The following is a 25,608-nucleotide window of genomic DNA, read 5'->3' on the forward strand; positions in this document are numbered from 1 at the left end:
GGCTCTTGTGCTGGAGGTTGCTGGTGCCTTGGGATACCACCCCTACAGCTGGGGAAAGCAGGTGATGGGACGGGACCTGCCACCAGAACACTCCTTATTTATCACCTGATCTTTTTGTGAAGCCCAGCAGCCTGTGGACTGGGTATAGTGGGGGACACAGGGAGGGCTTTTCCTCTTGAATGCCACCCAGCAGAAGAAATCACTGCACCTCCATCACCGTGGCACTTGTGACTCCATCCCCTCTTGGCTTTGCCCACGCGGCTGGGCTGAAGGTGCCTGGTGGTGCCACCGGTGCCCGAGAGCAGCACTTTGGGCAAGTCTCGAGGCCAGAGGAGAGCTATGTGCAGGCTCTAGCTGCAGCTGGACACGTGGAGAAAGGTCTGAAGCTGATGGAGATTGTGAAACACACGGCTGAGGGATGTTTGGGGCTGTGCTTTGCAGGCGTTCAGAGGAAGAACTTGTTCTACAGCTCGTTGTCCAACCGTCCACACCGGAGCCTCCGGCTGCTGCAGGCCACCCTTCGCCCCACCTTCCTCAGCTCTTCGGCAGGGGGGAGCCTATAAGTGCTGCCTTACAAGTCCAAGAGAGGCCAAAGGACCTGGCCAGCTGCTTAGGCAGCAAGAGGAGGACGGGGAGCAGCAGACATCCAGCTCGGCCGTCCCGGTGACGCCAGGGCTGGAGCCAGGGCTGTGAGGTGGTGCCAAGGCTGGGCAGTGCCGGCTCTGCTCCTCTCTGGAGGAACCATCTCCTTGGCTCAGCAGGGTAAGAGAAAACATCCTGAACCTTCTCTGTGGCAGTGAGGGGACAGGCCCAGGGACTCTGGTGACTGACAGTGGCCACCACCAAGCCAGGGACACCCTGAGGTGGCACCAGGACTGCCACTCACCTTCTGTCCTGCTCTCAATGCAGGGCTGAGACTGGGTGAGGGGAGGAGAAGGAAAAGAGGAGGAACTGCATTAGTTCAAACAGCTAACCAGCCTCCTCACGTGGACTTTATCCTGCCCCTTCTGACACAGAGCAGCAGCCTGGCACCTTGGGATGCCCCAGACATGCTGCCAGCCTCCACTCCTGATAAGGGAGTAGGGAGGGAAGTCAGCCCTACTCTGGAGGAGACCCAAGATCTCTCTGCACCCAGGCCTGAGCTCTCACCGTGGCAAAGGAAGAATATGGCACCATCACTGGAGTAGTGTCTTCACATCCTGATGGTTCATCATAGCCATGGTTCTTGGCAGCAGCTTCCACCAAGGCCAGGCCCACAGTTCTGCTGCATGGGGACCCACAGGCTGTCATCCCTGGCTGTGCCATGTCCTGGTCCTTCTCTCTGGCTGTTTCAGCTGTTCACATCTCCTTTGTAAAGTGCCCATTTCTCTGCCAGTGAGAGGAAATCCACCCAACCCATGGCTGCCCTGCCCACATCTTCATATCTCAGCAGGAGAGGCATGGATGAAGGCAAACACCAAGAGCCTTCTCCAGAGCTCCAGCACGAGCAGCACCAGGAGCAGAGCTACTGAGCTGACAAACTCTGAATTACCCAAGAAGCAGCCAATGCCTTGACAGTGCTGCCACCTCCTCTCCTAACCATGCACCCCATCTCTTGACAGATATATTCAGCAAGACAGGGAAGCATTCAGCTTGCAGAAGAAGCCATGGAGCCCACCAGCAGCACACCCTCCTCTGAGGCCCCTCCGTCGTGGGAGGCCTTTCCCCAGCAGACGCTGGAGTCCATTGACATCGTGGTCCTGGTGCTCTACTTCCTCTTCGTCCTCGCCGTGGGGCTCTGGGTAAGCAGAGAACCCTCCAAGCTTTTGTGTGCAGAGCTAAAGTCTGGTGAGGAGCAGCTGAGGGACCTGGGGCTGTTCAGCCTGGAGAAAAGAAGGTTGAGGAGTGACCTTAATGCTCTCTACAACTCCCTGAAGGGAGGCTGGAGGGAGGTGAGGGTTGGTCTCTTCTCCCAAGGAACAAATTATAGGGCAAGAGGATATGGTCTCAAGTTGCACCAGGGGAGGTTCAGGTTGGACATGAGGAACAATTTCTTCACCAGAAGGGTTGTTGGGCACTGTTCCAGGTTGCCCAGGGCAGGGGTGGAGTTCCTTTCCTTGGAGGTGTTTAAAAGTCATTTGGATAAGGAGCTCAGGGCCGAGATATAAAAGCTGTGTACAGGGAGATGTTAGGCTCCAGGTGGCCTTGATGATCTTTTCCAGCCAGGTGATTCTGTCATCCAGCAGGCTGTTTTTCACTGGGTTCATTTGAAGAAGAGGAAAGATGGAGTTTACAGGTCCTTTTCCTCACTCCAGCCTGGGAAAGTGTCCTCACTGCTCCAGGAGAGCTTTCAATTCTAGTGTTTGCCAAGGTTTGGAGAGCCCTCGTGAGGAAGAGGTCGCCTGAGTACAAAGATTGCTAATAATAATGTTTTGTTCATCCAGGAAGGAATTGCTGGGCTATAAATCACCTGTGCTTGCCTGCAGTGCTCTTGCCAGGAGGTCCCACAAATGAGCAAAGCAGCTTGTGTGGTGTTAGGGCAGGAGGACATCCTTTTGACATGGCTTTTGTGACAGCATGAGCACAATCTGGCTGTCAGGAGGCAGAGAGGAGTTGCTGCTCCCTTCAGAGGTGGTGCTCAACTCCCTTGGTATCAGATGAAACCACCTGAAACCTCTGAGGAACAGGATCAGTGAGTGACACCCACAATGCCCAGCACTTCTGGCTACACCTCGTGACTAGGGATGTCCAGTTCTTGTCCAAGACTGTTTGCCTTCCTCCTGGCTCTGGAGTTACTTAGTTTGCTTCTCCCAGAAACCATTTAACCAGGATGCTGATATGATATAAACCTTTGTGTGTGATTCACAGCACTGGGTGGTGTCTCCCTTGTCTGCTGCTCTCTCATCCCCCAGGATTTCCCAGCAGCAGCCTCAAGCCCTTCCAGAAACCATTTCATGAGAGCACAGTCTTTTGCTGGGGAAACCACTTGGTGCTGCTCTGAGCAGTCACTGCAGTGCTCACTGCCTTCTGCTCTTCTGTTTCCCAGTCCATGTGGAAGACGCAGCGCAGCACGGTGAAAGGCTACTTTCTAGCTGGAGGACAGATGGTTTGGTGGCCTGTAAGTATCCTTACTGTGACACTGCTGGTCGCCCCTGCTGCCAGCAGCCCTGCAAAGTGCTTCTCTCCAAGCACAACTTATTTCTCCAAACAGAAAACCAAAGCCAACCCCAAATCCTTCCATGGTTTGCCAAGTTCCAGTTACCGTAGTGGTTTGGGGTTTGTTTTGAGGCCAGGAAGTGGAGCTGCTGCAAGTCACCTACCAAAGCCCTGTGCCCTACAAGAGCCATCCTGTTGGTGTGGCTCTGCATGCTGGGATCTGGAGATTTCCAGAATGAACTGGGTGGTCCCCAGGGTGCTGGGTGGGTGTTTCATTTGGGCTGGGCTGGTGAGTCAGTGGGTACTATCAGAAGAACCTGATGAGCTGATGTTTCTGCTTGTAACCTCCACCTTCTGCTCTGCTCCCCCACAAGAAGCTAGACACTGCTTTGGAGGCAGGATAGTCCTGAACATGCCCACAGGTGAGTGATAGCACTGAAAGAGGATGGAGAGAGGTGCCAGAGCCAATGGGCAAAGGAAGAAGGTGGCAGAGGGTGACAAGGATTTCATGTCCTCCATAGTCATGAGTAGGGGAAGGGCATCTCTGTGTTCTCAGCAGGCTGAGCACACCACCTTGTGCCTGATCCATTTGCCATCTTTCTGCAGGTGGGTGCATCCCTGTTTGCCAGCAACGTGGGCAGTGGTCACTTCATTGGGCTGGCCGGCTCAGGCGCTGCCTCGGGAATCGCTGTAACAGCCTACGAGTGGAACGTGAGTGCGGCAGGGTGGCCCTGCAGCACCCCCCTGCTGCACCGGGCAGCTCCAACCACCAGGCCGCCACACCAGGGTCTGGCAGCTCCACAGGCTCAGGCTGTGAGGCAGGAGATAGAAGCTGATGGGGGGGGGGTTTGAGGCCTCTGAGGGATAACCCAGTCCCTGTGTCCCCATTGATCCACTTGATGCCATCCTTGACCATCACCTCTGATCCTCCTTTCTGTTTGCTTTGCAGGGGATGTTTTCTGTCCTGGTGCTGGCCTGGCTGTTCCTTCCCATTTACATAGCAGCAGGAGTAAGTGGATGAGACCTTGTGTTCATCAATGATCTGCTGGTATTTAAACCACCCCTTTGGCTCCTGGGCTTCACCAGCTCCTGCTGCACCTGGGCTGCTTCTGGAGGAGCCAGGGTGCACCCAGCTCTGGTGGCCTGAGTGAAAGAGGAGGAGAGCTGCTGCCTGGGGACTGAACTGAGGGGTTGGGTGAGGGGGTCAGAGTGGTGTTCTCCCCCTGGCAATGGAGTAGAGCTGCTCCACCTTGTGAGGAGGTGGATGGAGGCTCTCATATCACAATTTACAGTGAGCTTTGTGCCAGACACCGCAGCAAAGTCAGCACTTGCCAAGCTGTTGTGCTGGCCCCAGGAAGGCAGCAGAGAACTAAAGACCAGCACAGTGCAACTGGCAGGGACCTTCTGGTCTCCTTCCAGTGCAAACCACCCACACCACCTCGATGGCAGAGTCCTCTGTGATTCAAGGGAGCAACTGTGTGCCACCTTCTCTGACTCCATCTCTCATGTAGGTCACCACCATGCCAGAGTACCTGAGGAGACGTTTTGGAGGCAAAAGAATTCAGATTTTCCTGGCAATTCTCTACCTGTTCATCTACATCTTCACCAAAATATCAGTAAGTAGGGGAAAAAAGGGGAAAGAGGCCAAAATACAACTGGGGTTCTTTAGTCTGGAGAAGAGGAGGCGGAGGGGAGACCTCATTGCTCTCTGCAATTCCCTGAAAGGAGGCTGGAGCCAGGTGAGGGTTAGGTCTCTTCTCCCAAGTCTCAGGTGACAGAATTAGAGGTAATGGCCTGAAATTGTGCCAGGGGAGGGTTAGGTTGGGGATGAGGAAAGATTTGTTTGCTGCAAGAGTGGTCAGGGATTGGAACAGGCTGCCCAGAGAGGTGGTGGAGTCTCCATCCCTAGAGGTGTCCAAGAAACCTGTGGCCATGGCACTTGGGGAGATGGATTGATGGCCATGGTGGTGTTGGTTGGGTGATCTCAGAGGGCTTTTCAAACCCAAACAACTCTATGATTCCATGCTTATTGCCTGTGCAGCCCCCAAAGGCTGTGAAAGGAGCAGAGGAGTTGGAATATGGTCAGGTGAAGAGTTCAGTGATTTCCTGCACACGCAGAGCTGGGAACAAACAACGGCAGCTTGCGCAAGGCCTGCGGGCTGCTGGTTAACCAGGCAGCAGAGCACGGAGCTGGGAGAGCAGGAAGGGCCCCGGCTCTGCTTCCTGGGATGTGCTGGCCCCTTGCAGGTGGATGCCAGTCACAGGCTTCAGGTGGCACCAAGGAGTGAGGTTCAGGCTCCCCTCTAGGGAAAGAACCCCATCAGATGGAAATGGCTGATAAGAGAATCAGAGGTTGAGAGAATGGGGAGGGATGGAAGGATGCTGAAGATCATCCAGTCCCAACCCTCCTGCCCAGCAGCCCAGGTTGCTCAAGGCCTCATCCAGCCTGGCATTGAACACCTCCAGAGAGGGGGCAGCCACAACCTCCCTGGGCAACCTGTTCCAGGGTCTCCCCATCCTCAGTTGCAAGAATTTCTTCCTCATCTCCAGTCTCAATATCCCCTCTTCCAGCTCAGAGCCATTGCCCTTTGTCCTGTCACTCCAAGCCCTTGCCAAAAGCCCCTCCCCAGTTCTTCTGCAGCCCCTTCAGGTACTGGAAGACTGCTCCAAGGTCTGCCTGAAGCCTCAACTTCCTCAGCCTGTCCCCATAGGGGAGGTTCTCCAGCCCTCTGATCATTTTTGTGGCCTCCTCTGGACCCTCTCCAACATTCCCATGTCCTTCCTGTGCTGGGCCCACCACAACTGGATGCAGTGCTTCACATGGGGTCTCAGCAGAGCAGAGGGGCAGAATCACTTCCCCTTGTCCTCTATTCAGGGTGCTGTAATAGCTGTCAGAGAACCACAGGCTGGTTTGGACAGGAAGAGACCTTTAAAGGTCATCTAGTGCAGTGAGCAGGGACATCTTCTCTCACCTCTCTCAAGGCTGAAAACTCCAAAGAGAAAGTCAGAGCTCAGCTTCTGCTCCCAGCAGCTGAGATGGTCAGCTGAGGGCTGAGCCTTTGGTGAGAGCAGTGCAGTTCACTGCAGCTTTAAACAACTGCTGAGAGACCAGAGCTGCACCTGAGATGCTGACCAAGCACACATTCCCCAGGGGCTGCCCAATGTTGGCCAAGACTTTCACCCAAAAGCTGAGGACTCAGAAGTGAAAGGTGTCCTCAGGGGATCCCAGACAGTAACACTTGTGCTGGAAACTCCACTGCTGGGCCATGGATTTGGCAAATCAGAGAATGCTTTAGGTGGGAAGGGACCTTTGAAGCTCACCCACTAGGATCCTGCTGCAGTCAGCAGGGACATCTGCAGCTGAAGCAGGTTGCTCAGAGCCCCAGACAACCTGACCTGAAATGGTTCCATGGATGGTGCATCTCCCACCTCTCTGGGCAGCCTGAGCCTGGGTCTCACCACCCTTGCCATGACCAGTTTCTCCATCCCTCTAAACTCTATCTAACATCCCTCTGGTCTTCTGACCACCCTGTGGTCTGCACTGTCCTTGTCCTAACGCTCCCCTAAGCTTAGCAGGTAGCTGCAGATTGGGTAGGTCAGGGCTGGGTCCCAGCCTTCAGGACACTCTCTTCTTATCTGGTGTCAGCAGGAGGAATTCACAATATGGCCAACCTGTGCTGGGGCTGGTGGCTGGCTGAGGCACCTGGGGAGGTGTGCACCTCAGGTGCTCAGGTCCTGGAACTATCACAGCTCTCCCCACCCAGCTCCTGGAGATAAGCTCACCCCAGCTGTTGTTTGCAGAGAGCTGTTTGTGTTTCCCAGCAGATGGGACAGCAAATTCAGTCCCACCATCATCAACAAACTGTCTAAATAGTGAACTGATGCTGGTCCTAATGCAGAGCAGGGGGAGCTGGTCTGCAGGTGGATCTGTGTATGGAGCTGGTCTGCGGGGGGATCTATGTGTGAAGATGCTCTGAGCATCTGGGGAGTCACAAGCAGTTACAAACCATCTGGTCCCACTAAAGGTTCATGCTCCCAGCTTTGAGAGGTGCAGGAGTATCATCCCTGGGCTGAGTGTCCCTCTCCTCTAGGTGGACATGTATGCTGGGGCCCTCTTCATCCAGCAGGCTCTGCGCTGGGACCTCTACATCGCGGTGGCCGGGCTGCTGGCTATCACTGCTGTCTACACCGTCTCAGGTACGTGGCTGAGCTACACAGCACAGAATCCCAGATTCCCAGCATGGTGGGGGCTGGAAGGGACCTCTGGGCATCATCCAGTCCAAGATCCCTGCTCAAGCAGGGACACCCACAGCAGCTTGCCCAGGATCAGGTGGGTTTGGAAGTTCTCCAGACAAGGAGACTGCACAACCTCTCAGGACAGCCTGCTCCAGGGCTCCAGCACCCTCACACCAAAGAAGTTTCTCTTCCTGTTGAGATGGAACCTCCTGGGTTCCAGTTTGTGCCTGTTGCCCCTTGTCCTGTCACTGGGCACCACTGACAAGAGTGTGGCCCCATCCTTTTGCCCCCCAGCCTTTAGCTGTTGCTGAGCATTGATCAGATCCCCTCCCAGGCTGCTCTTCTCTAGCACAATAGCCCCAGGGCTCTCAGCCTTTCCTTCTCACAGAGATGCTCCAGGCCCTTCAGCATCTGCAGAGCTCCCACTGGAGGGAGCTCCAGTGGTTCTCTGTCCCTCTTGAACTGGACCAAATCCTCCAGCTGTGGCCTCACCAGGGCAGAGTAGAGTGAGAGGAGGATCTCCCTGGACCTGCTGGCCACACTCCTCTGCATGCACTCCAAGAGATCATAGTATCATAGTGTCATTCAGGGTTGGAAGATCAGTGGCCTTTTGGGGCAGGAGGGCACACTGCTGGTTGGTTCTGCTTTAAGGAGGAGCTATGCTTGGAAATGGATTTGCCCAATCCATTTCCCCCCTGGGCTTTGTGGAGCTGCGAGGGATTTCCATCACAATGAGGCGTGTAATGTGGAAAGCAGCCTCAGCCTTGGATGCCCTTTCAGGGCTTCTGAGTGGCCAAGTGGAAAAAAGCAGCAAATCCCAAAGCCATAAAGGTTTCTCCTTTCCCAGTGCTCACCCTGACTGGTGCTGCTCATAATGACCCCCCCTTTCTTTTTCCCTTCTCCTCCTTATTCAGCTTGGGCTTTGCTTTGGAGCTTTTCCATCTCTTTCCCGCAGCAGTAACTCTGCTGGACTTTGGCTTCTGAGGGACAAAAATGGTGACTCACTGGGATGAGACACTGCAGCCAAAGTGTCATGCACAGAATTGGCTGAACTGCCCCCAGCATGGTCAGAGCACAGCAGCCTGCTGGGCACAGGGCTCTGCTGCTGCCCAGGATGTGCTGCAAAGTGTGAGATGTATCAACAGGACCAAGCCAGTTTCCCACCATCTGCTGCTCCTCTGCTCTCTCAGGTGGTCTGGCAGCTGTGATCTACACGGATGCTCTGCAGACTCTCATCATGCTGATTGGGGCTGTGACTCTCATGGTCTTCAGTGAGTGCTTCCCTGGGGGTTACTACAAGGAACTTGAGAGAAGTTTTCATTTAATCCAAGCATCCCAGCATGCTGGGGTTGGAAGGGACCTCTGGAGATCACCCACTCCAGCCCCCTGCTCAAGCAGGGCACCCACAGCAGCTTGCCCAGGATCACAATGGCCAGGAGGGGCTGGAAGCTCTTCAGACAAGGAGACTCCACAACCTCTCTGGGGTTGCTCTGGGGCCCCAGCACCCTCACACCAAAGTTTCTCCTCCTGTTGAGATGGAACCTCCTGGGTTCTAGTTTGTGCTGATTGCTCCTTGTGTTGTCACTGGGCACCACTGAGAAGAATCTGGCCCCAGCCTCCTGACCCCAGTCTTTAGCTCTTGCTGAGCATTGATCAGATCCCCTCCGAGGCTGCTCTTATCCAGGCTCAACAGCCCCAGGGCTCTCAGCCTGTGCTGCTCACAGTGACGCTCCAGGCCTCTCAGCCTGTGCTGCTCACAGTGATGCTCCAGGCCTCTCAGCCTGTGCTGCTCACAGTGATGCTCCAGGGCTCTCAGCCTGTGCTGCTCACAGTGATGCTCCAGGCCCCTCAGCACCTTCAGAGCCTCTGCTGGACTCCCTCCAGCAGTTCCCTGTCTCTCTGGATCATCACAGCTCATGTTCTGGGAGCTGTGTTCAGTGTTCTCCTCCTGGCATACAAGCTCAGACACATGCTTGAGTGCTCCCTGAGAAATCTCTAAAGGGATTCATTCTGAAGCAGTACTCCAGGTGAACAAGGCCTTCTCCAGCTACCAGTTGTGGGGCTCAGCTGCCCCAGCCCCATGTCAGAGTTCAGAGTAGCTGAGTTTTATGAGTATTTGGGGAGGATCACCCACAGCAAACCAGAGACTGCAACTCTGAGTGTCAGCCTGGGAAGATGTGCTAACTGCTTCTCCTGACCTCTTCTAGGCTTCATTGAAGTTGGTGGTCTTGAAGGTTTGCAGACAAAATACTTTGCTGCCATCCCCAGCAACCGCAAGGAGAACAGCAGCTGTGGCTTGCCGAGAGAAGATGCTTTCCACATCTTCAGAGACCCTGTCCACTCTGACCTTCCCTGGCCAGGAGTCCTGGTGGGAATGACCATCCCATCCCTCTGGTACTGGTGTACAGATCAGGTGGGGCACTGCTGAGTTCTCTGAGTTTGGTTCCAAGAAGGTGCTCCTGGTCGTTTGATTCCCAGGCTGGGGCCTGCAGTGGAGCCTGGACTGGTTTGCTGCTTCCAGAGGGAGTTTAGCAAAGTCTGATGGTTTCAACCCAAAGCCTGGCAGGCACAGCTCAGCTGTGGGAGTTATTTCAAAGTAAGAAGGGGTAGGAACATGTTGGTGACTTAGTCCCAGGTGACACAGCTGGGTTTTGCCTGGGTATTTTCTTCACTCCAGCCTTTTGCTGCTTTGAACTTCCCAGGGGTCTGACCAGCATCCCTCCCAGTGACACCATCACAGCCTGCAGCCCTGACAGCCTCCTGATGTTCCTGCAGAGCTCCTTTAGTTAACTCCTTCTGCTCATTTCAGCCCATGCCCTGCTTTGCCAGGAGAGCTGCTGACCTGGCCAGGCTTAGCCATGAGCTCAGGGAAATCCCCACCACAGGCAGAAGAGGCCTGAGTTAAGGAGGAGCTTCTGCAGCACACAGCAAGGCTCAGCTCTGGTGACCCAAGCAGTGCCTTCCATGTCTGTGTTTCTCTGAGGTTTTTTCTTTCTTCCTTTCTTTCCATGTTTCTTCTTGGAATCTGAAGCAAGAGTTCTAAAGCTACAGCCAAGCTCTGTCTTCACCCTTCTAAGGTTGCAGTAGCTGAGAGGAGGATGAAGCAATCTGCCTCCCATCATCTACAGCTAGCTGCTCTCTACTGACACCACCAAATGTGTTTCTTCATTCCTAGGTCATTGTTCAGAGGTCCCTCGCTGCTAAAAACCTCTCTCATGCAAAAGGAGGCTCCTTGATGACCTCCTACTTGAAAATTTTGCCCCTCTTTATCATGGTGATGCCAGGCATGATCAGCAGGGTTCTCTTCCCAGGTAAGTGCTGCAGGAAGGACCTGGTCCCTCCGTCACTGGTTGTGCTGACTCTGTGGAGCTGGAGCAGCCTTCAGTGAGGAAGTTAAAGGGCTGCAACACATCAGATGTCCAATGTATGAAGAGATTTCCTTCTAGTTAAGCTGGAGAATGCTGTGGGACAGCAGAGCCCAGGCAAAGACTTTCACAATGCACCACTCCATGTGGTGCCATCTCTTCTCCCAGCCATGGTGCTGGTCTGTCCTGAGCTTGCTACCTGCAGCTCCTCTGTGTTTTGGCCATGCATGTAGGCTCTCACCATGCACCCACCAGGGACTCATAGAACGGTTTGGGTTGGAAGAGCCCTCCAAAGAGCATCTAGTCCAACACCCCTGCACTGAGCAGGGACATCCTCCATTAGATCAGGTTGCTCAGAGCCTTGTTGAGCCTGATCTTGAAGATCTCCAGGGATGGGACCTGTTGCAGTGGCCAAGTTTGAGGCCCTGGGAGAAATCCTCACATACCAGCCTGAGTGTCATAAACTGCTCCCTGGGTGAGAACGTGTGGATGTGCTTGTCCATGAGGAGGGTGAGTGGAGAGCCTTAGTCCTCAGCTGAGCAACACTGAGAGAAGAATCAGACCTGCAAGGCAGGTCAGGACCTTATCTGATCAGATCTTGTGCATGGAGGGACAAAAAGGGGAAGCAGGGAAGCCCAGGGCTGTCCTTTCTCACTGCGTTGGGATAGTCCTTGGTCATGTGCTGGAAGCTTCCCAGGCTTTCACTTAGGAAGCAGTTTATGACACTTGCTCAGACTGACTGCTTCAGTGTGGCTCTGCAGTGCTGCCTCTCACTCCCCTCTTGCTTCTTCTAGATCTGGTGGCTTGTGCAGATGCAGAAATATGCCAGAAAATCTGTGGCAACCCATCTGGCTGTTCTGATATTGCTTATCCCAAGCTGGTCCTAGAACTGCTGCCTGTAGGTAAGAAGCTTGGTCATGGTGCTGCCAATGGTGAGTATGGGACACAGCAGCCAGAAGAAGCCCACAGAGAAGTTCAGAGAGGAAAACTCCCTGAAACTACAATTTCAGAGGAGTGTGTGCTGGGCTTGCTGAGGCAGCAGCAAGGGACAGCCAGCATGCAACAGGAGAGATGGGTGATGATCCAATATCCAGAGGGCTAATTTGGTCAGATTTGGGTAAGAGCTAAACCATGGATGTTTAACAATAAGGATCAACTGTTGACACCTCCCTGTCCCTGCCATTTCACAAGTGGGGCTTAAAAACACTTTGAAAAACCTGTTCTAGTTCAAAGGAGAATTTGAGGACATCCTACAGCGGGGCCCTTGGGGATTCCTCAGGGCTCCTGTACTCCTCCTTCTCTTTCCAGGACTCAGGGGCCTGATGATGTCAGTGATGATAGCAGCTCTCATGTCCTCCCTGACTTCCATCTTTAATAGTGCCAGCACCATCTTCACCATGGACCTCTGGAAACACTTCCGTCCTCGGTGCTCCGAGTGGGAGCTGATGATCGTTGGCAGGTGTGGAGAGCGTGGACACGGACAGGCAGCACTAGGGCAAGGGGCAACGGGGTGAAACCAGAGCAGGGTAGCTTTAGGTTGGACATTAGGAAGAAGTTCTTTGCTGTGAGGGTGGTGAGACACTGGAAAGGGTTGCCCAGGGAGGTTGTAGATGCCCCATCCCAGGAGACAATCAGGGTCAGGCTTGACTGGGCTCTGAGCAAGCTGATCTAGGTGGGAATGTCCCTGCTGACTGCAGGGGTGTTGGACAAGATGACCTCTAGAGGCTCCTTCCAACCCAATGCATTCCATGATTCTATGACATTATGTCAGATTCTGAGTGCTGGAGACACGTCTCAGCACCCCTCACAGCTTGCTGCCCCTCTGCAGATGTATCTTCATACTGCACAGGTACGGGGGAGGAAGGGAGGAGGAGCCTTATGGCTAGGAGAGATCTCAGGTGGAGTCTTGCTAGCTGAGCAATTGGAAAAGAATGGCCTAAGCTAAGAGTAACAGCATCTTTTTTCTTGCACAGGGTCTTTGTGCTGCTTCTCACTGTGGTCTCCATCCTGTGGATCCCACTGGTGCAGGCTGGCCAGGGTGGGCAGCTCTTTATCTACATCCAGTCCATCAGCTCCTACCTGCAGCCCCCCGTGGCAATGGTGTTTATACTGGGCTGCTTCTGGAAGAGGGCAAATGAAAAGGTAAGGACTCAGCATGGCCAATGCTGTGGCCTTGCTGTCCCTCAGCAGACTCCTGCAGCTCACCACCACCCCAGGCTTCAGTTCTGCTGTCTCTTGCAGTGTTTGGGAGAACAAACTCACCCAGACCTCTGCACAACCCAAGTGACCATCCCCAGCTGGTTTTCAAAGGCTCTGCTGGTATTTCATAGAGTCACAGACTGCTTGGGGTGGGGAGGGACCTTTCAAGGTCATCCAGTCCAGCCCCCCTGCAGTGAGCAGGGACATCTGCAACTAGAGCAGGTTCAGGAGTGAGAAGGCTGCATCACTCCATTCCAGGGTGTCCTTCACAACTCCTGAAGCCTGTTAGGGGTTTATTAGCCATCAGCTTCTTTACTGCATGGACCCAGGGGGGCTGCAGAAGGCAGAATGAGCCCAGAGAGTGAAGGAACCAGACCAAATGGCACCAGAAGTCCTAAACCTCCAGTTTCTCCACAGACAGGGGGTGGGTAAAGGGTAAAGTCTTCCTAAACCAGGCAGAGGACAGCCCCCCAGGGTTAAGACAGCCATTAGGATACAAACATCACTCTTCAGAGTATTTTGGCATAAGATGTTATCCCTCTCCTCCATATTTATGGAGGAGATAGGACACAAATTAAAGACCAATTTGACCCCACAGAGGAGAGAAAAGTTCCAGGTTGCTGTAACAGTGCTGGCAGACCTAGACAGTGTGAGCAGAAATTTAAGAAGGACATTGAAATACTTGAATGTGTCCAAAGAAGGGCAACGAGGCTGGGGAGAGGTCTGGTGCACAGCCCTGTGAGGAGAGGCTGAGGGAGCTGGAGAAGAGGAGGCTCAGGGGAAACCTTATTGCTCTCTACAACTACCTGAAAAGAAGTTGTAGACAGGTGGGGGTTGGTCTCTTCTCCCAGGCAACCAGCACCATAACAAGAGGACACAGTCTCAAGCTGCACCAGGGGGGTTTAGGCAGGAGGTGAGGAGAAAGTTCTTCCCAGGAAGAGTAATTGGCTACTGGAATGTGCTGCCCAGGTAGGTGGTGGAGTCACCATCCCTGGAGGTGTTCAAAAAGGATTGGATGTGGCACTTGAAGCCCTGGTTTAGGCATCAGGAGGTGTTAGGTATTAGGTAATAGGTTGGACTTGATGATCTGTGAGGTCTTTTCCAACCTGGTTGATTCTGTGGTTGAAAAGGGAGAGGAAAAGAAGCTCACCAGAAAACAAACAAACAGCAAGGACACAGCCTGGCCAGCCTGTAGCCTGGGAACGTGGGTGGACACTTTCTTCTTGCTCCAGTGAAGAACATCCTTGCTTTCCCAGGGTGCCTTCTGGGGCCTGGTGACGGGGCTGCTGCTGGGCGTCATTCGACTGGTGTTGGACTTCGTCTACCCGGAGCCGCGGTGCGATGAGCCTGACCCCCGGCCGGGCCTGGTGAAGTACATGCACTACCTCTACTTCTCCATGGTCCTGGGTGCCGTCTCCACGCTCACCGTGGTGGTGGTGAGCCTGCTGACAGAGCCCCCCTCGCCACAAATGGTGCGTCCCCGCCTCAGCTTTACTTGGGCACTGCTCAAGGGTCCCCAGCCTCCCCCACGCCGCAGCCGTGGCAGCACCGTGGGGTCAGGGAGCTGGAAGTGGAGGTTTCCATTTGTTGTTGATCTGTGGTCACCTCTCTAACAGCAGCTCCTCCTCTGCTCCAGCACCCTTGCTGCCATTTAAGTTTTGGGTCCCTTAAATCCAGAGTCCCACCCTGGAATCTGGCCAGCAGTAGATGCTAGAAGGAGCTGTTCTCGAGTTGTGTGTTTAAGCCATGACAAATCAGCTTTCCCCCTCTATTTTTTCAAGAGATTCCAGCTTCTGAGTCATCTTTACCAACTCTCTTACTAACTTAGTGAGGAGCCATTTTTCCTTGCAGAAAAGAGCAATCAAAGGCAGAGAGCACACTTCCTCTGGAACAGGTTTGTGCCAGCTGGACTCTTTTCAGTAGATATCCTGAGGCTACAGCAAAAGGAGGGCCAGAGGGACCTCCAGAAATCAGCCAGCCAAAAGCCTCCTCTTCCTTCAAGACAGGACTAACCTGAGACCTTTCTGAAGGACCTGGTGAACTCATGCTTAGAAATGGCCAGAGAGGCAGGATGCCCAGGGTGCTGTGTGGTCGGTTCCAGAGCTCCCCTGTCCTCCCACCAGCACTGTGGCTTCATCTCCAACCTGAACTTTTCCAGCTTCATGTTGTGCTCATCCCTCTCTGTCTGCCCTATTGTTAATGCTGAGATCCTTCCTCTTTTACATATTTGAAGGCCATTATTCTATCTCCTGCCTGCCTCCTCTCAACAACCTCAGGTCTTTGAATCACTTCTCCTTGGCCACCATTTCCCTTCTTTTTGCTGCCTTCACACTGATCCACTCTGAGCCTGCATCCAGGGATGGTCCCATGCAGAACTGTCTCCTCCTCACTGACAACATGAGAAGAGTCTTAGAACCACAGAACTGTTTGGGTTGGGAAAGACCTTTCAGAATGGCATCCTTCAGAGAGTGTGGCTGTACACTGTGGAGCTGTGGTGCTCCAGACACAGCTAAACCCAACACACTGATGGTAGCCATCGCTTCTGTAGTTACCAGCTGAGCCCTTGGCTGTTCGCCTGCTCCAGGAGAGCAGTAGAACAGATTTTGGCCCCTCTAAGTGTTCTCTCTGCAGGCTGCTCTCCAGCTCGGGTAGTCCTTTAAACCAGCATGCGAGCAGCTCTCTTTAACACCACTCTTCATGCCATCAGATAAGTCGGCTTACCTGGTTCACACGCGGGGATCAACCAGCCAAGAAAGACCTCGCAGTCAGCCCTTGCCCCGATGCTGCCAAAGGAGTGTGTGAAACTGAGCTCCCACCTCTCCAGCTTGATCTAAGCCTTGCTTCTGAAAATAGTTCAGAAGATAAGAAATGTAAGTGCTCCGAGTCCTCCTCAGTCCTACCCACACCTAATCACCCCTAGGCACTACCCAAAGGCTTTGAAGACAAAGAGATGTTACTTCCTCTGGATGTAACCTGAGGGCCTGCTAAGAGGTGGTGACCTGGCAGTGGTACCTAAGCAGCAGTTTACCTTCTTTTCCATCTCTTGATGGCACTTCCATGTTCTTGAACCCCAGGAGGAGCTGGATGGGACACAGAGAGCCATGCCCACTAGCGACTGGTGCTGCACGCACCCGGTGCAAGGACAACTGGTTGTAAAAGGGGAGGGTGGAGGCAAAAAACATTCTCCCCCCCCACTCCCCACAATTCTGTTCATGGAATTCCATTTGTGTTTTTCAGCGATGGTTTCTGGTCGACTCTAGCAGCAGGGAGATCCCAGAGCCCTGGGCGGAGTTCTTGACAGATCAGTGAAGGAGGATTTACATTAATTAAAAGTTGTGCTTGTGGGTATTTAGGTACAAACACGTGGCCACTCGTTCTGCGTTCCCCAGCCATCACTGCCATCACCTGGGTGTGCCATCACTTGGCTGTGCCAGGCTTGGGGCGCTCTTGGTGTCACTGCCTACCCCTTTGAGCTAGAAAGAGCTGCTGAGAAGATCAGTGAGGTGATGAGTTAGGGCGCAGCTCTCCCGACCGCTGCAAAGTCGGTCGAGGCCTTGAGCAACCCGGGCTAGTGGGAAGTGTCCCTGCCCATGGCAGGGGGGTTGGAACTGGTTGATCTTTAAGGCCCTTTCCAACCCAGTCTATGGATCTGTGAAGTCTCATGTTTGGTGTGTGTGAGTGCTGCCCTCCCAAAGTTCAGTTGCCTACGCCCAGCATCACACCAGTGGTGGGGAATGCAGTTTCCACGCGTGCCGTGGAGCAGCCCTGAAGAGACCTGAGCACCTGCTTGCAAGAGGCAGCTGATGGCCACCACGCCAGCTACAGCTCAGCTCTTAGGCTTAGTCTGCTGTTGCTGTCCCTTTAAAACATTTGGGAAGAGCAGAAGTTGAGCTCAGAGCTGAAGGGAAGAATGGAATTGGTGCTCCAGCCCCTGGAGATGGTAACGGAAGGGCTTCCTCCCCCGCAGGGTAGCTAAGCGTAGTCGTTTGAAGAGCACAGGGATGTTTTTGCATCCAAACCCTTTGAACAGGACCACACTGCCACACTCCTGGGATTGGTTTTGTTGGTGAGATTGATGCCTCACCGTGGACTTGTCTTTTTAGGTCCAACCAACAGCAGCAAAAGGAGCTCCAAGCTGATGACAGCCCTTCTGTGGCTCTGTGGGATGGAGCGCAGAGAGGAGGGCACTGAGAACGCGGCGCCCGCCCAAGCTGAGCCACTTCCCCTGGCTTCCCTGGAGGAGAAGCCACTGGTGAAGCACATCCTGAACGTCAACCTGCTCTTGTGTGCCTGTTCTGGGGTCTTCCTCTGGGCCTACTTTGCATAGCAGTTGGCTCTTCCATTCCCCCTGACAGCAACTAATCTTAATTGATGTAAATAATAATAATTAGCAGAGGGTTAATATAAATCTTAATGCTTTCTAAATTCTATTCCTTTATTTAAGAAGACAGAGCCCCATCCCTGATCCTTTCCTTATTTCTGATGGGGGGGGTCTAGCAGTGGAAGGTGTTAAGCACTCAGCACCATCAGACCCAAAATGGCACCACCATGATGGGTGTAAGAGCCAAGGCAGGCAGCTGGGTGGAATGGGCTTGTTTGGTTTAGTGAAATATTTACTGATGCTCTTTGGGGATGGAGCACTGCCTGGAGTTCAGGAAGTCTGGATTCTCTTCCTATTTATGCCTCTATAACCACCCTCAACCACTTGGCTCCTCTTTGGTTCAGCTCCTCAGCCCTGGAGGGGTGAGCAACATCTCCAAATGCCCAGAGGAAGACCAGGGTCTGTTTGTGCTGTCAGTGAGAGGTCAGAAGCTGTGTGCAATTAATGCTGATGGGCTTGTTAACCCTGCTGCCAGCTCTTGGGGCCTGCCTGCACTGGGCTGGCCACTGAGCTGAACCTGACCAACCTCGGCACCTAGCATGGGAACCACCCCAAAACCATCATCAGGACCATCTGAAGGATCTAAATCAGCCCAGGCGTGCCGGGTGGTGTCAGAGGAGAGGCAGCCAGTGACACTCCCTTTGCTCCTGAGGAGAGCCCAGCACTCTGCAGCCTTTCTGCTTGTCTTGGGATGTCTGAAGAAGATCAGGGAAGTTCTCTTCCTCCTCGACTCTGCCCTACTGAAGCCACAGCTGGGGTCCTGGGTCCAGTTCTGGGCTCCTCAGTTCAAGAGAGACAAGGAACTGTTGGAGAGAGCCCAGTGGAGGCTACAAAGACGCTGAGGGGCGTGGAGCATCTCTGTGAGGAGGCAAGGCTGAGAGACTCTGGGGCTGTTGAGCCTGGAGAAGAGCAGCCCCCGAGGGGATCTCATCAGTGCTCAGCAAGAGCTGAAGAGTAGAGGTCAAGAGGCTGCGGCCAGACTCTGTCAGTGGTGCCCAGCCGTAGGACACGGGGCAAGGGGTTTAATGCCCAAACGGGCTCTGGAGTCTTTCTTCTCTGGCCACGGTGCTGCCGGGCAAGCTGCCGCGGGTGCCCTGCTTTTGCAGGGGTTTGGACTGGATGAGCTCCAGAGCTCCCTTCCACCCGCACCACGCCGAGATTTCCCCCTGGGAAGGGGCTAAGAACCACCTTCCCCTAACGCCCTGCCCCGGGGGTGGCCTAGTCGGACCAAGACGTGACCCGGCCGGCCGCTGTCCCCCGGGGCTTTGTGTAGCCGCAGATAAAACTCATTAAATAGAGCGAGAGCTGCTCCCTGCCTGCGCTGTGTGGGGCTGGGGCTGGGGCTGGGGCTGAGGCTGGGGCTGGGGCTGGGGCTGGGGCTGGCTGTGTGTGGGCTGCCTGCGGCCGTGCGCGGGGGCTCCTCAGGGGCCCCTCACGAGCTCCTCACGAGCCCCTCGCGGGCTCCTCACGAGCCCCTCGCAGGCTCCTCGCGGGCAGGCCCCGGGCCCCGCGGGCGCCATGTCGGAGCCGGCTCTGTGGCAGCGCCGGCAGCGCAGCCCGGAGTCCGCGGCACCGCAGCGCCAAACCCTGCTGGCCGTGAGGCAGCGGCAGCTGAAGCCGGTGGGGAAGCGGCGGCGGGGCCGGGGCCGGGCTGCCCGCCGGGGGCCGGGCGGGGCGAGCCCGGCCTGTGCCTTCCTCTCCTTCCCTCCCCGCAGAACCGGTTCCCGCTGCACAGGCTGCTGGTGGTGGCCCGGCTGGGTGAGGGGGTGTCGGCTGCGACGGTGGCAGGTGGGTGGCACCGGAGGGGACGGGCTGAGCGCCGCGGCTCGGGCCGGGACCCGCGGGCGGCGGAGCGGGGGCAGGGGAGGGAACGGCCGCGGCCGCCGGGAGCCCGGCTGCTGCCCGCGCCTCTGGTGCTGTGATGGCCTCGAGTACGCCAACTACGGGAGCAGAGCACCCGCAAGACCTCGGATTTGCGAGGGGCCGTGGTGGGGCTGGACTGGATGATCTCCAGGGGTCCCTGCCAGCCCCTACTGTTCCGTGACTCTGTGATGTGAGCCTGGTAGTAGCCCAGAAGATGAGGATAGCCTCCTTTGTTAAACCATTCTCCCAACCTCACCCACTCTGTGATTCTGTACAAAGAAAATTGTCACATGGGAATCCTTCCTATTCAGCTATGGGGAACCCCCAAAGAGTCTTGATTTTGAGGGTCTGGTAGTGATTCTGCACCCAGCTTTAGAGAACCAGGGAGCTGTTTCAGTTGGAAATGATCTCTCAGGCCATCAAACCCAACCATCCCCACCCCACCACCATGGCTATTAAACCATGTTTTGAAGTGCCATGTCCACACGGTGTTTGGACACCTCCAGGTGTGACTCTCTCAGACAGCTAAAAGATGCCAGATCACAGAGTCACAGCCTGCTTTGTGTGGGAAGGGACTTCCAAGCTCATCCAGTCCAATCCCTCTGCAGTCAGCAGGGGCATCTCCAACCATAGCAGGTTGCTCAGAGCCCCAAGCAATCTGACCTGCAATGGTTCCAGAGCTGGGGCATCTACCACCTCTCCAGCCAACCTGAGCCAGGCTCTCCCCACCCTCAGTGTCTCAGATTTCTTCCCACTGCTTTCTCTGATGGATGAGATACCTCAGGTCAGTTCCTTTGCTTTCTGGCCATCAGTGTCAGCTGGTGCCAGCCAGCACTTTGTGAAGTGCTCCACATTTGGGACTTTCAGGTGCCATAACCTACAACCACAACAATGTAAGCAGTGTGAGGATGTTCATCTTCAGAGACAACAAACCCTAAAGGGAATTTTAGGCTCCAGCTACTGGAAAGGTGCAGGTTTTGGTGCATTTTAAGAGCCAGCATGAATGGGGTTGGTGCTACATCAAGAGACCCCCACAGCAGCAATGCTTTCATGCTTCCTCTGAAGCCTCTGTGACTTCTGTGCAGGGCACAGCACAGAGCACCCAATGCTGGCTGGCTCCATCACACCAAACTGGGTGTCAAACTGCCAGTTTTTTCTTTGGAAACAAGGTTATTACAGAGAACTGTTTGAAAACATCTTGGAAGACCCCTCAGGAGAAGACATCTCAGGTCTGCTTCTTCTCCATCCCAGCTGCATTTTTCACCTAGTAGAGGTAAGCTTCATAAATTCCTAGAGGGATCAGGTAACCTTGATGAATTTTGGTAGACATTTGGCTTTTGACTACAAACACAAAACTATTTAGTTAAAAGATGGCCCTGCTGACTGCAGGGGGTTGGAGTAGGTGACCTTGAAAAGTCCCTTCCAACTCAAACCAGTCTATGCTCTGGAGCCCTCAACAGAGGAAGGACATGGACCTGCTGGAGTGTGTCCAGAGGGGGCCACGAGGATGATCAGAGGCCATGGGGACAGGCTGAGGGAGCTGGGGTTGTGCAGCCTGGAGAAGTCTCCAGGTAGACCTTAGAGCAGCCTGCCAGTACCTGAAAGTGGCCACAAGAAGGCTGCAGAGGGACTGTTTGCGAAGGCCTGCAGGGACAGGATGAGGGACAATGGTTTGGATTGAGAACAGAGCAGATTTAGATTGGATGTGAGGAACAAGTTCTGCACCATGAGGGTGCTGGAACGCTGCAACAGGTTGACCAGGGAGGTGGTTGAGGACCCATCCCTGGAGATCTTCAATATGAGGCCTGACAAGGTTCTGAGCATCCTGCTGTCCATGGTAGCTGCAGGGGGGTTGGACTGGATGACCTTTGGAGGTCCCTTCCAACCCAAGCCATTCCAGGAATCTATGGTCTCTTGCTCCACCCATAGGTTTAAAGGCCTTGATAATGCTGTGGTGGGTTCAGGAGCTTACCTGTGGCCTTGACTGCAGCCAGTGCTTCAGACAAGTGCCCCAGAACATGACTCTGACAGACATGATGGGATGACCGTGCACTGTCCTCAGTGCCTGAGACCCGAAGGAAAGCCCAGGCAGGGCAGCTGAAGAATGACTTTAATACACAGAAATTGTTTTGCAATATGCAGCTGTGTGCAAACTCTGCCCTCTCCTCTGCAGTCCTGCAGCAGCACCATCCATCTCATCATCCAAGATTTAGCCTCTCTCCAGAATCAAGGCCACAGGTAAGTTTCACATCACCTTGGGTGGAAGGAAATTCTAACAGGTGGTAGGATACATCCCTAAGGCTAAGCTGAACATCACCACGGTTATGGCAAGCTTGCATTCTCCTGTTGGATACCTGTTGCCCTCAGAGGAGCACTGGATGACCTTTGGAGGTGCCTTCCAACCCAAACCACCCTATGACCCATTTTTGCTGGAGGCAGGCAGCAGAGCCCAGCCCAGCCCTCTGCACTGGTGTCCAGGACACCAAGGCTTACACTGCCCACATCCTTCATAGGCTTTAGAAACCAGGACAATTCCTTCCTTAAGGATCAGCTGTAGGATTTCTGGACCCTGCTTTGTAACCACCTGGAGATGCTCACGAATTCAGCCAGTTCTGATCTCTGCCTTATCCCAAGTGTCTCTGTAGGGCCATGGATGGATTCCCTGACATCCAGGTTCATGGAAGCTGATCATTTTCTTCCTTGCTAATGACCTCAAGTCAGAGCAAGCTACCCCTGCATTTGCTTGCCACCTCCCTGCCGCTCTCCTGCTCGTTTCTCACTCTCACATCCCACCAGACCCCTGCACAGTGTCCTGGGGAATGACTGGCAAAGGTTTCTGCTGGCTGGGGCTCCTGCCTGGGGTCACCGTGCTGTGGCCTTACACTCCTCCAGCACAGCTCTAGGAATGCAAACCCCAGTCCCTGCTGTACTTGAGGATGGAGTTCCCTCTCTTTCCACACAGTGCTTTACTCCAGGACATTAAAGTCCTCGTGGTGGCACACAACATCCCCACCAGGCTGTGCCCAGACTGGTACACGGCGACAGCGACGGCTGCCGTGACACGGCCACGGGGCTCCCCACCAGCAGAGTCCACAGCAGAGGTGGTGGCAGAGTGCCTTGCCCTCCTACCCCAAATGGCAGCCTGCATTCAGAGTTTTGAGGTAAGCTTCACTAACTAAGCAATTTCCTTTGTTTACTCCCCAAACCACAAAGCAGGCAGGCAGCCACCCCTGTCCTGCCAGCAGCCTTTACAAGCACAGACACCTGGGCAGCTTCCAGAAGTAGTGTTAATGCATCACAGAACCTCATTATTTTACTCCAGGTTTCTTTCTGTACCTCTGCAGGGTTATTTGATTAATAACTGCTCCAACACAGCTTCAAAGTCAGGTGAAAGTGGCTGACACCTTACACTGCTGCTTGCCATTCCTGGGCTCTCCTAGATCAGGTGGTTGGTGAACTGGGGGAGGAAATCCAGCCCTGCTTTGGGCAACCTTCACTTTGTGTCCCAGCCCCCTACTCTGATTGTAACCACACTGAAATGTGCTGTTTGTTACCAAGGATGACAGTGAGGACATGGATGAGAGTCTGCACACTCTGGCACCTGAGCTGCTGATCCCAGCAGAGACAGTTGACTACTTGTGTCATGCTGAAGAATGTTCAAGTCCAGAAGATTTCCTGAGGATGTATTTAAGTCCTTCACAAGTTGTCTTGGATTCAGGTACACATCAAATATAGTCACAGAACAAGGATCTGGGGCTCCTAACCTTGAAATTTGAGTTAGAAGTTTGTTACAAGTACTTGGTGTAGTGACAGAGGAAGGCAGGACTACACCCACTGACAGAGGTCACTGTCCCTGCTAAGAGATGTCTGAACAGGACAGACATCCTGTTCAGCCAGGGGGAACAGGGCAGCCACTGGGATTTCAGACTAGGAAGCTAGCAACTACAATAGATCCTGTCACCAAGTGCAGTGTGTCTTGGCAGGACAAAAGGAAGCAGTCTCAAGGTGGCCCAGGGCAGGTTTAGGTTGGACACAAGGAACAAACCCTTAAGGGTTGTTAAGGCCTGGCTCAGGCTGCCCAGGGCAGCGGTGGAGTCCCCATCCCTGGAAGGGTTTCAAAGCTGTGGAGATGTGGTGCTGAGGGCCATGGTTTAGTGGTGACCTGGTCAGTGCTGGGGTAAGGGTTGGACTTGATCTTAAAGGCCTCTTGCAGCCCAATTCTGATTCTATGGTTACAGACTTCACAGGTTAAGTAATTAGCACAACTGGTTATATGCATGTTACCTGAATTAACTAGTTTCCTCTCCTTGCAGAGACTGTGTGGCCTGTTCCCTCTCATTTGTTTGCATGACACAGGCTGCATCCAGTGTCCCCTTTGCAGCTGGACTCATTTCTGTGTAGCATCTTCACCCCCAGAACTCTTCCACCAACGGTCTGTAAGAGAATGAGCTGAGCCACGAGCCCGGGGGCACAGCTGTGCCCCCTCCAGGGTGCCTGCTGGAAGCAGCACCACTCACAAATGCAATAAAAGATGCCTTAAGTTGACAAAAGACAATCTTTAATCTTATAAATGGTCACCCAGCTGATGAATCCAAACAGTTCTTCAAAGGTCCTTCAAAACTCAACCGTTTGCAATACAAAGCACAACACCTCCCCCTCCCTCCCCTCCCTCCCCCCCACCCCCTACTCCCACAAGCTTCATCCTGAAACAGCTGCAAGTTTCACATAAAGAAAAGCAGGCTTGGTTAATACAAATAAGTATTGGGTACTGATGGTTAAGTAGCACTGAAATGATTAAAGATACAGTAGGGTTCCTTCTACAGCTGACAGTCCTTCAAGGCACTAGATCCATCCACAGTTTCAGCAGGGTGACTGAGAACCAGCAGTCACCACACCAGCACTCAGGCATTTGTTTCTTTTTGGTTCTCAAAGGAAATCTGCAGCAAATCAGTGAGGGAATGTCTCTTGCAGGGCACCTCCTGGTCACCTCTAAGAACTAGACAGAAAAGGTCTAACCGTGCCATTACAAAGGATATCTCCATGATACATGCACTTTAAACAGCTATGGTCTGCTCCTTATCCTGCAGGGACTCCTGCTCACACCAGCTGTAGCAGCAGCAGCAGCAGCAATTACACTTCCTATGCAAGTTTCTGCAGTGACTGATTCCTTCCAGCCAAGGTTCTGAAAACCATTGTCGAGACACAGATCATTCAGCTTCTTCTGAACGGCTTCCGTCGCTCTCCCCGTGAGGCACAGGTCCCAACTTCTCCACCCTTCTGCCAGATCATCAAAAGAAGCTTTTCACTGTTAGGTCTGTTGGTTTTCCCACCAGGAGAGGAACCTGTCCCCAGGTCGGAGAGTTTCCACTACAGAGCAGTGCTTTCCGTGTCATTGTCCAGGTCGAGTGTGAGGTGGTTGTGCAGCTCTTTGCTCGCTGTCTCTGCAGGAAGCTCTGAAGAAGGGTTTGGAAGTGGTTCTTGAATACTGGAATTAGAGTCTGCACACAAAATGGAACAGCAAGGTTAGCAGGCTGGACACAGACATCACTCTCTAGTGTGTTTGTGGTGGGCTTCCTTAGAAAGAAAAGAGAGAGGAAAAGATCAACAAAGGCGTTCAGACGAGAGGGCTAGCTCCTCTCTGGGCACCTGGACACAGAAGGGCTGAGCCAGGCTCAAAAGCTGAAGAGGTCTTCCTCCTACAAGCCTCTGCTTTAGTCCTGGGCATAACAGGAGACATCTCTTGCTGAAGAATGGCAGAGAGCAACTTAAGCTTTAGGCTCAGCTTCCTCTCCAGGCTTCCACATCAAAACACAATGATCGCTCAACAACAAAGCGTGGCACCTCAATCAGCAGCCAGGTGGCCACCACCTAGGACTTCCAGAAGCAAGAGGAACGTGGATGGTGTCAGAAGGAGGCACTGTCCCAGGAAATGCTCTAAACCCCATGCTAGCTAAACCCCTCTCCTGGGTGTAACACAGCACATTATTGCCACTTCTGGGCAGGGGAATGCTGTTTGAGCCAAGGCACACAAGGACCTCAGAATGCCTGACTGCCCTGAAGATCAGAAATCTCTGTCAGAGGTCCAAAGAAGGCACCTGGAAAGATGAACTGGATGTTTGGGAAATGCCACAGCATCACTTCCTGCAATCCAAATTGCCAAATAGCAACTAATGATAGCCCTCAAGTCTGTAAAGAAACAAAGAAACACTTGGCTGTTACAAACAGCTGGCACAGGTGGGCATCCTGTCAAGCCTTTGACTCCTAGCTCCACCATTAAGTCTTCAATTTAGCCCAGAAGTGACTTCACAAATGTTTAAGTTTCTGAGCTCCATGGTGTGGGAAGAGGCAAAAGCAGAGAAGGAACTGAAGGCTGAGGGGAGCCTCCCCTGCCTCTCCCTCTGCCAGCCTCACCCTCTGCCAGCCTCACCC

At 53.8% G+C, this 25,608-nt stretch overlaps 3 protein-coding genes across 10 annotated transcripts in view; 2 read left to right on the forward strand and 1 right to left on the reverse strand.

Moving 5' to 3' along the window:
* Nucleotides 1–557: 557 nt before the first annotated feature.
* On the forward strand, nucleotides 558–18,614 carry SLC5A11 (solute carrier family 5 member 11). 2 transcript variants are annotated; one of them, XM_068147019.1, is made up of 17 exons: nucleotides 558–762; nucleotides 1,602–1,781; nucleotides 3,026–3,097; nucleotides 3,742–3,846; nucleotides 4,085–4,144; nucleotides 4,647–4,751; nucleotides 7,227–7,332; nucleotides 8,562–8,642; nucleotides 9,579–9,784; nucleotides 10,547–10,682; nucleotides 11,531–11,638; nucleotides 12,045–12,195; nucleotides 12,710–12,878; nucleotides 14,192–14,407; nucleotides 15,643–15,805; nucleotides 16,173–16,240; nucleotides 17,039–17,054. In XM_068147019.1, exons 2-16 carry the CDS (start codon nucleotides 1,647–1,649, stop codon nucleotides 16,193–16,195), a joined length of 1,836 nt encoding a protein of 611 aa, XP_068003120.1. In that variant the 5' UTR covers nucleotides 558–762; nucleotides 1,602–1,646; the 3' UTR covers nucleotides 16,196–16,240; nucleotides 17,039–17,054. The 2 variants fall into 2 exon arrangements, with proteins under 2 accessions (XP_068003120.1, XP_068003119.1); XM_068147018.1 differs by lacking the exon at nucleotides 16,173–16,240 and having other exon boundaries at nucleotides 17,039–18,614.
* Nucleotides 18,615–18,834: 220 nt separating this feature from the next.
* Nucleotides 18,835–23,753, forward strand: TEX47 (testis expressed 47). The gene is made up of 7 exons (XM_068147370.1): nucleotides 18,835–18,936; nucleotides 19,032–19,104; nucleotides 20,349–20,452; nucleotides 21,353–21,417; nucleotides 22,142–22,340; nucleotides 22,738–22,897; nucleotides 23,493–23,753. The coding sequence occupies exons 1-7, from the start codon at nucleotides 18,835–18,837 to the stop codon at nucleotides 23,528–23,530; spliced, it is 741 nt and encodes a 246-aa protein (XP_068003471.1). The 3' UTR covers nucleotides 23,531–23,753.
* The window catches only part of ARHGAP17 (Rho GTPase activating protein 17), a 62,611-nt gene continuing 60,723 nt past the window's right edge, over nucleotides 23,721–25,608 (reverse strand). For 4 of the 7 annotated variants that reach the window (XM_068147027.1, XM_068147026.1, XM_068147022.1 and 1 more), the window contains one exon: nucleotides 23,721–24,677. In XM_068147027.1, the coding sequence (XP_068003128.1) occupies nucleotides 24,547–24,677 (131 nt within the window). In that variant the 3' untranslated portion in view covers nucleotides 23,721–24,546. The remainder of the gene's footprint in view (nucleotides 24,678–25,608) is intronic. The other 3 variants (XM_068147025.1, XM_068147023.1, XM_068147024.1) reach the window with 1 other exon arrangement.

This window comes from Melanerpes formicivorus, unplaced genomic scaffold, assembly GCF_026170545.1.
Source record: "Melanerpes formicivorus ecotype bairdi unplaced genomic scaffold, bMelFor1.0.p_v2 SCAF_14, whole genome shotgun sequence".
Lineage (NCBI taxonomy): Eukaryota > Metazoa > Chordata > Aves > Piciformes > Picidae > Melanerpes > Melanerpes formicivorus.

What these genes read in the sequence shown, in the direction of transcription:
- SLC5A11 (XM_068147018.1), top strand. Translation starts at nt 1,647, where the DNA reads ATGGAGCCCACCAGCAGCACACCCTCCTCTGAGGCCCCTCCGTCGTGG. An exon ending in ACATCTTCACCAAAATATCA is followed by an intron (nt 4,752 to 7,226) that starts GTAAGTAGGGGA and finishes CCTCTCCTCTAG; the next exon opens with GTGGACATGTATGCTGGGGC. An exon ending in GGAAGAGGGCAAATGAAAAG is followed by an intron (nt 12,879 to 14,191) that starts GTAAGGACTCAG and finishes TTGCTTTCCCAG; the next exon opens with GGTGCCTTCTGGGGCCTGGT.
- TEX47 (XM_068147370.1), top strand. Translation starts at nt 18,835, where the DNA reads ATGTCGGAGCCGGCTCTGTGGCAGCGCCGGCAGCGCAGCCCGGAGTCC. An exon ending in CCTGCATTCAGAGTTTTGAG is followed by an intron (nt 22,341 to 22,737) that starts GTAAGCTTCACT and finishes TTTGTTACCAAG; the next exon opens with GATGACAGTGAGGACATGGA. An exon ending in ACAAGTTGTCTTGGATTCAG is followed by an intron (nt 22,898 to 23,492) that starts GTACACATCAAA and finishes CTCTCCTTGCAG; the next exon opens with AGACTGTGTGGCCTGTTCCC.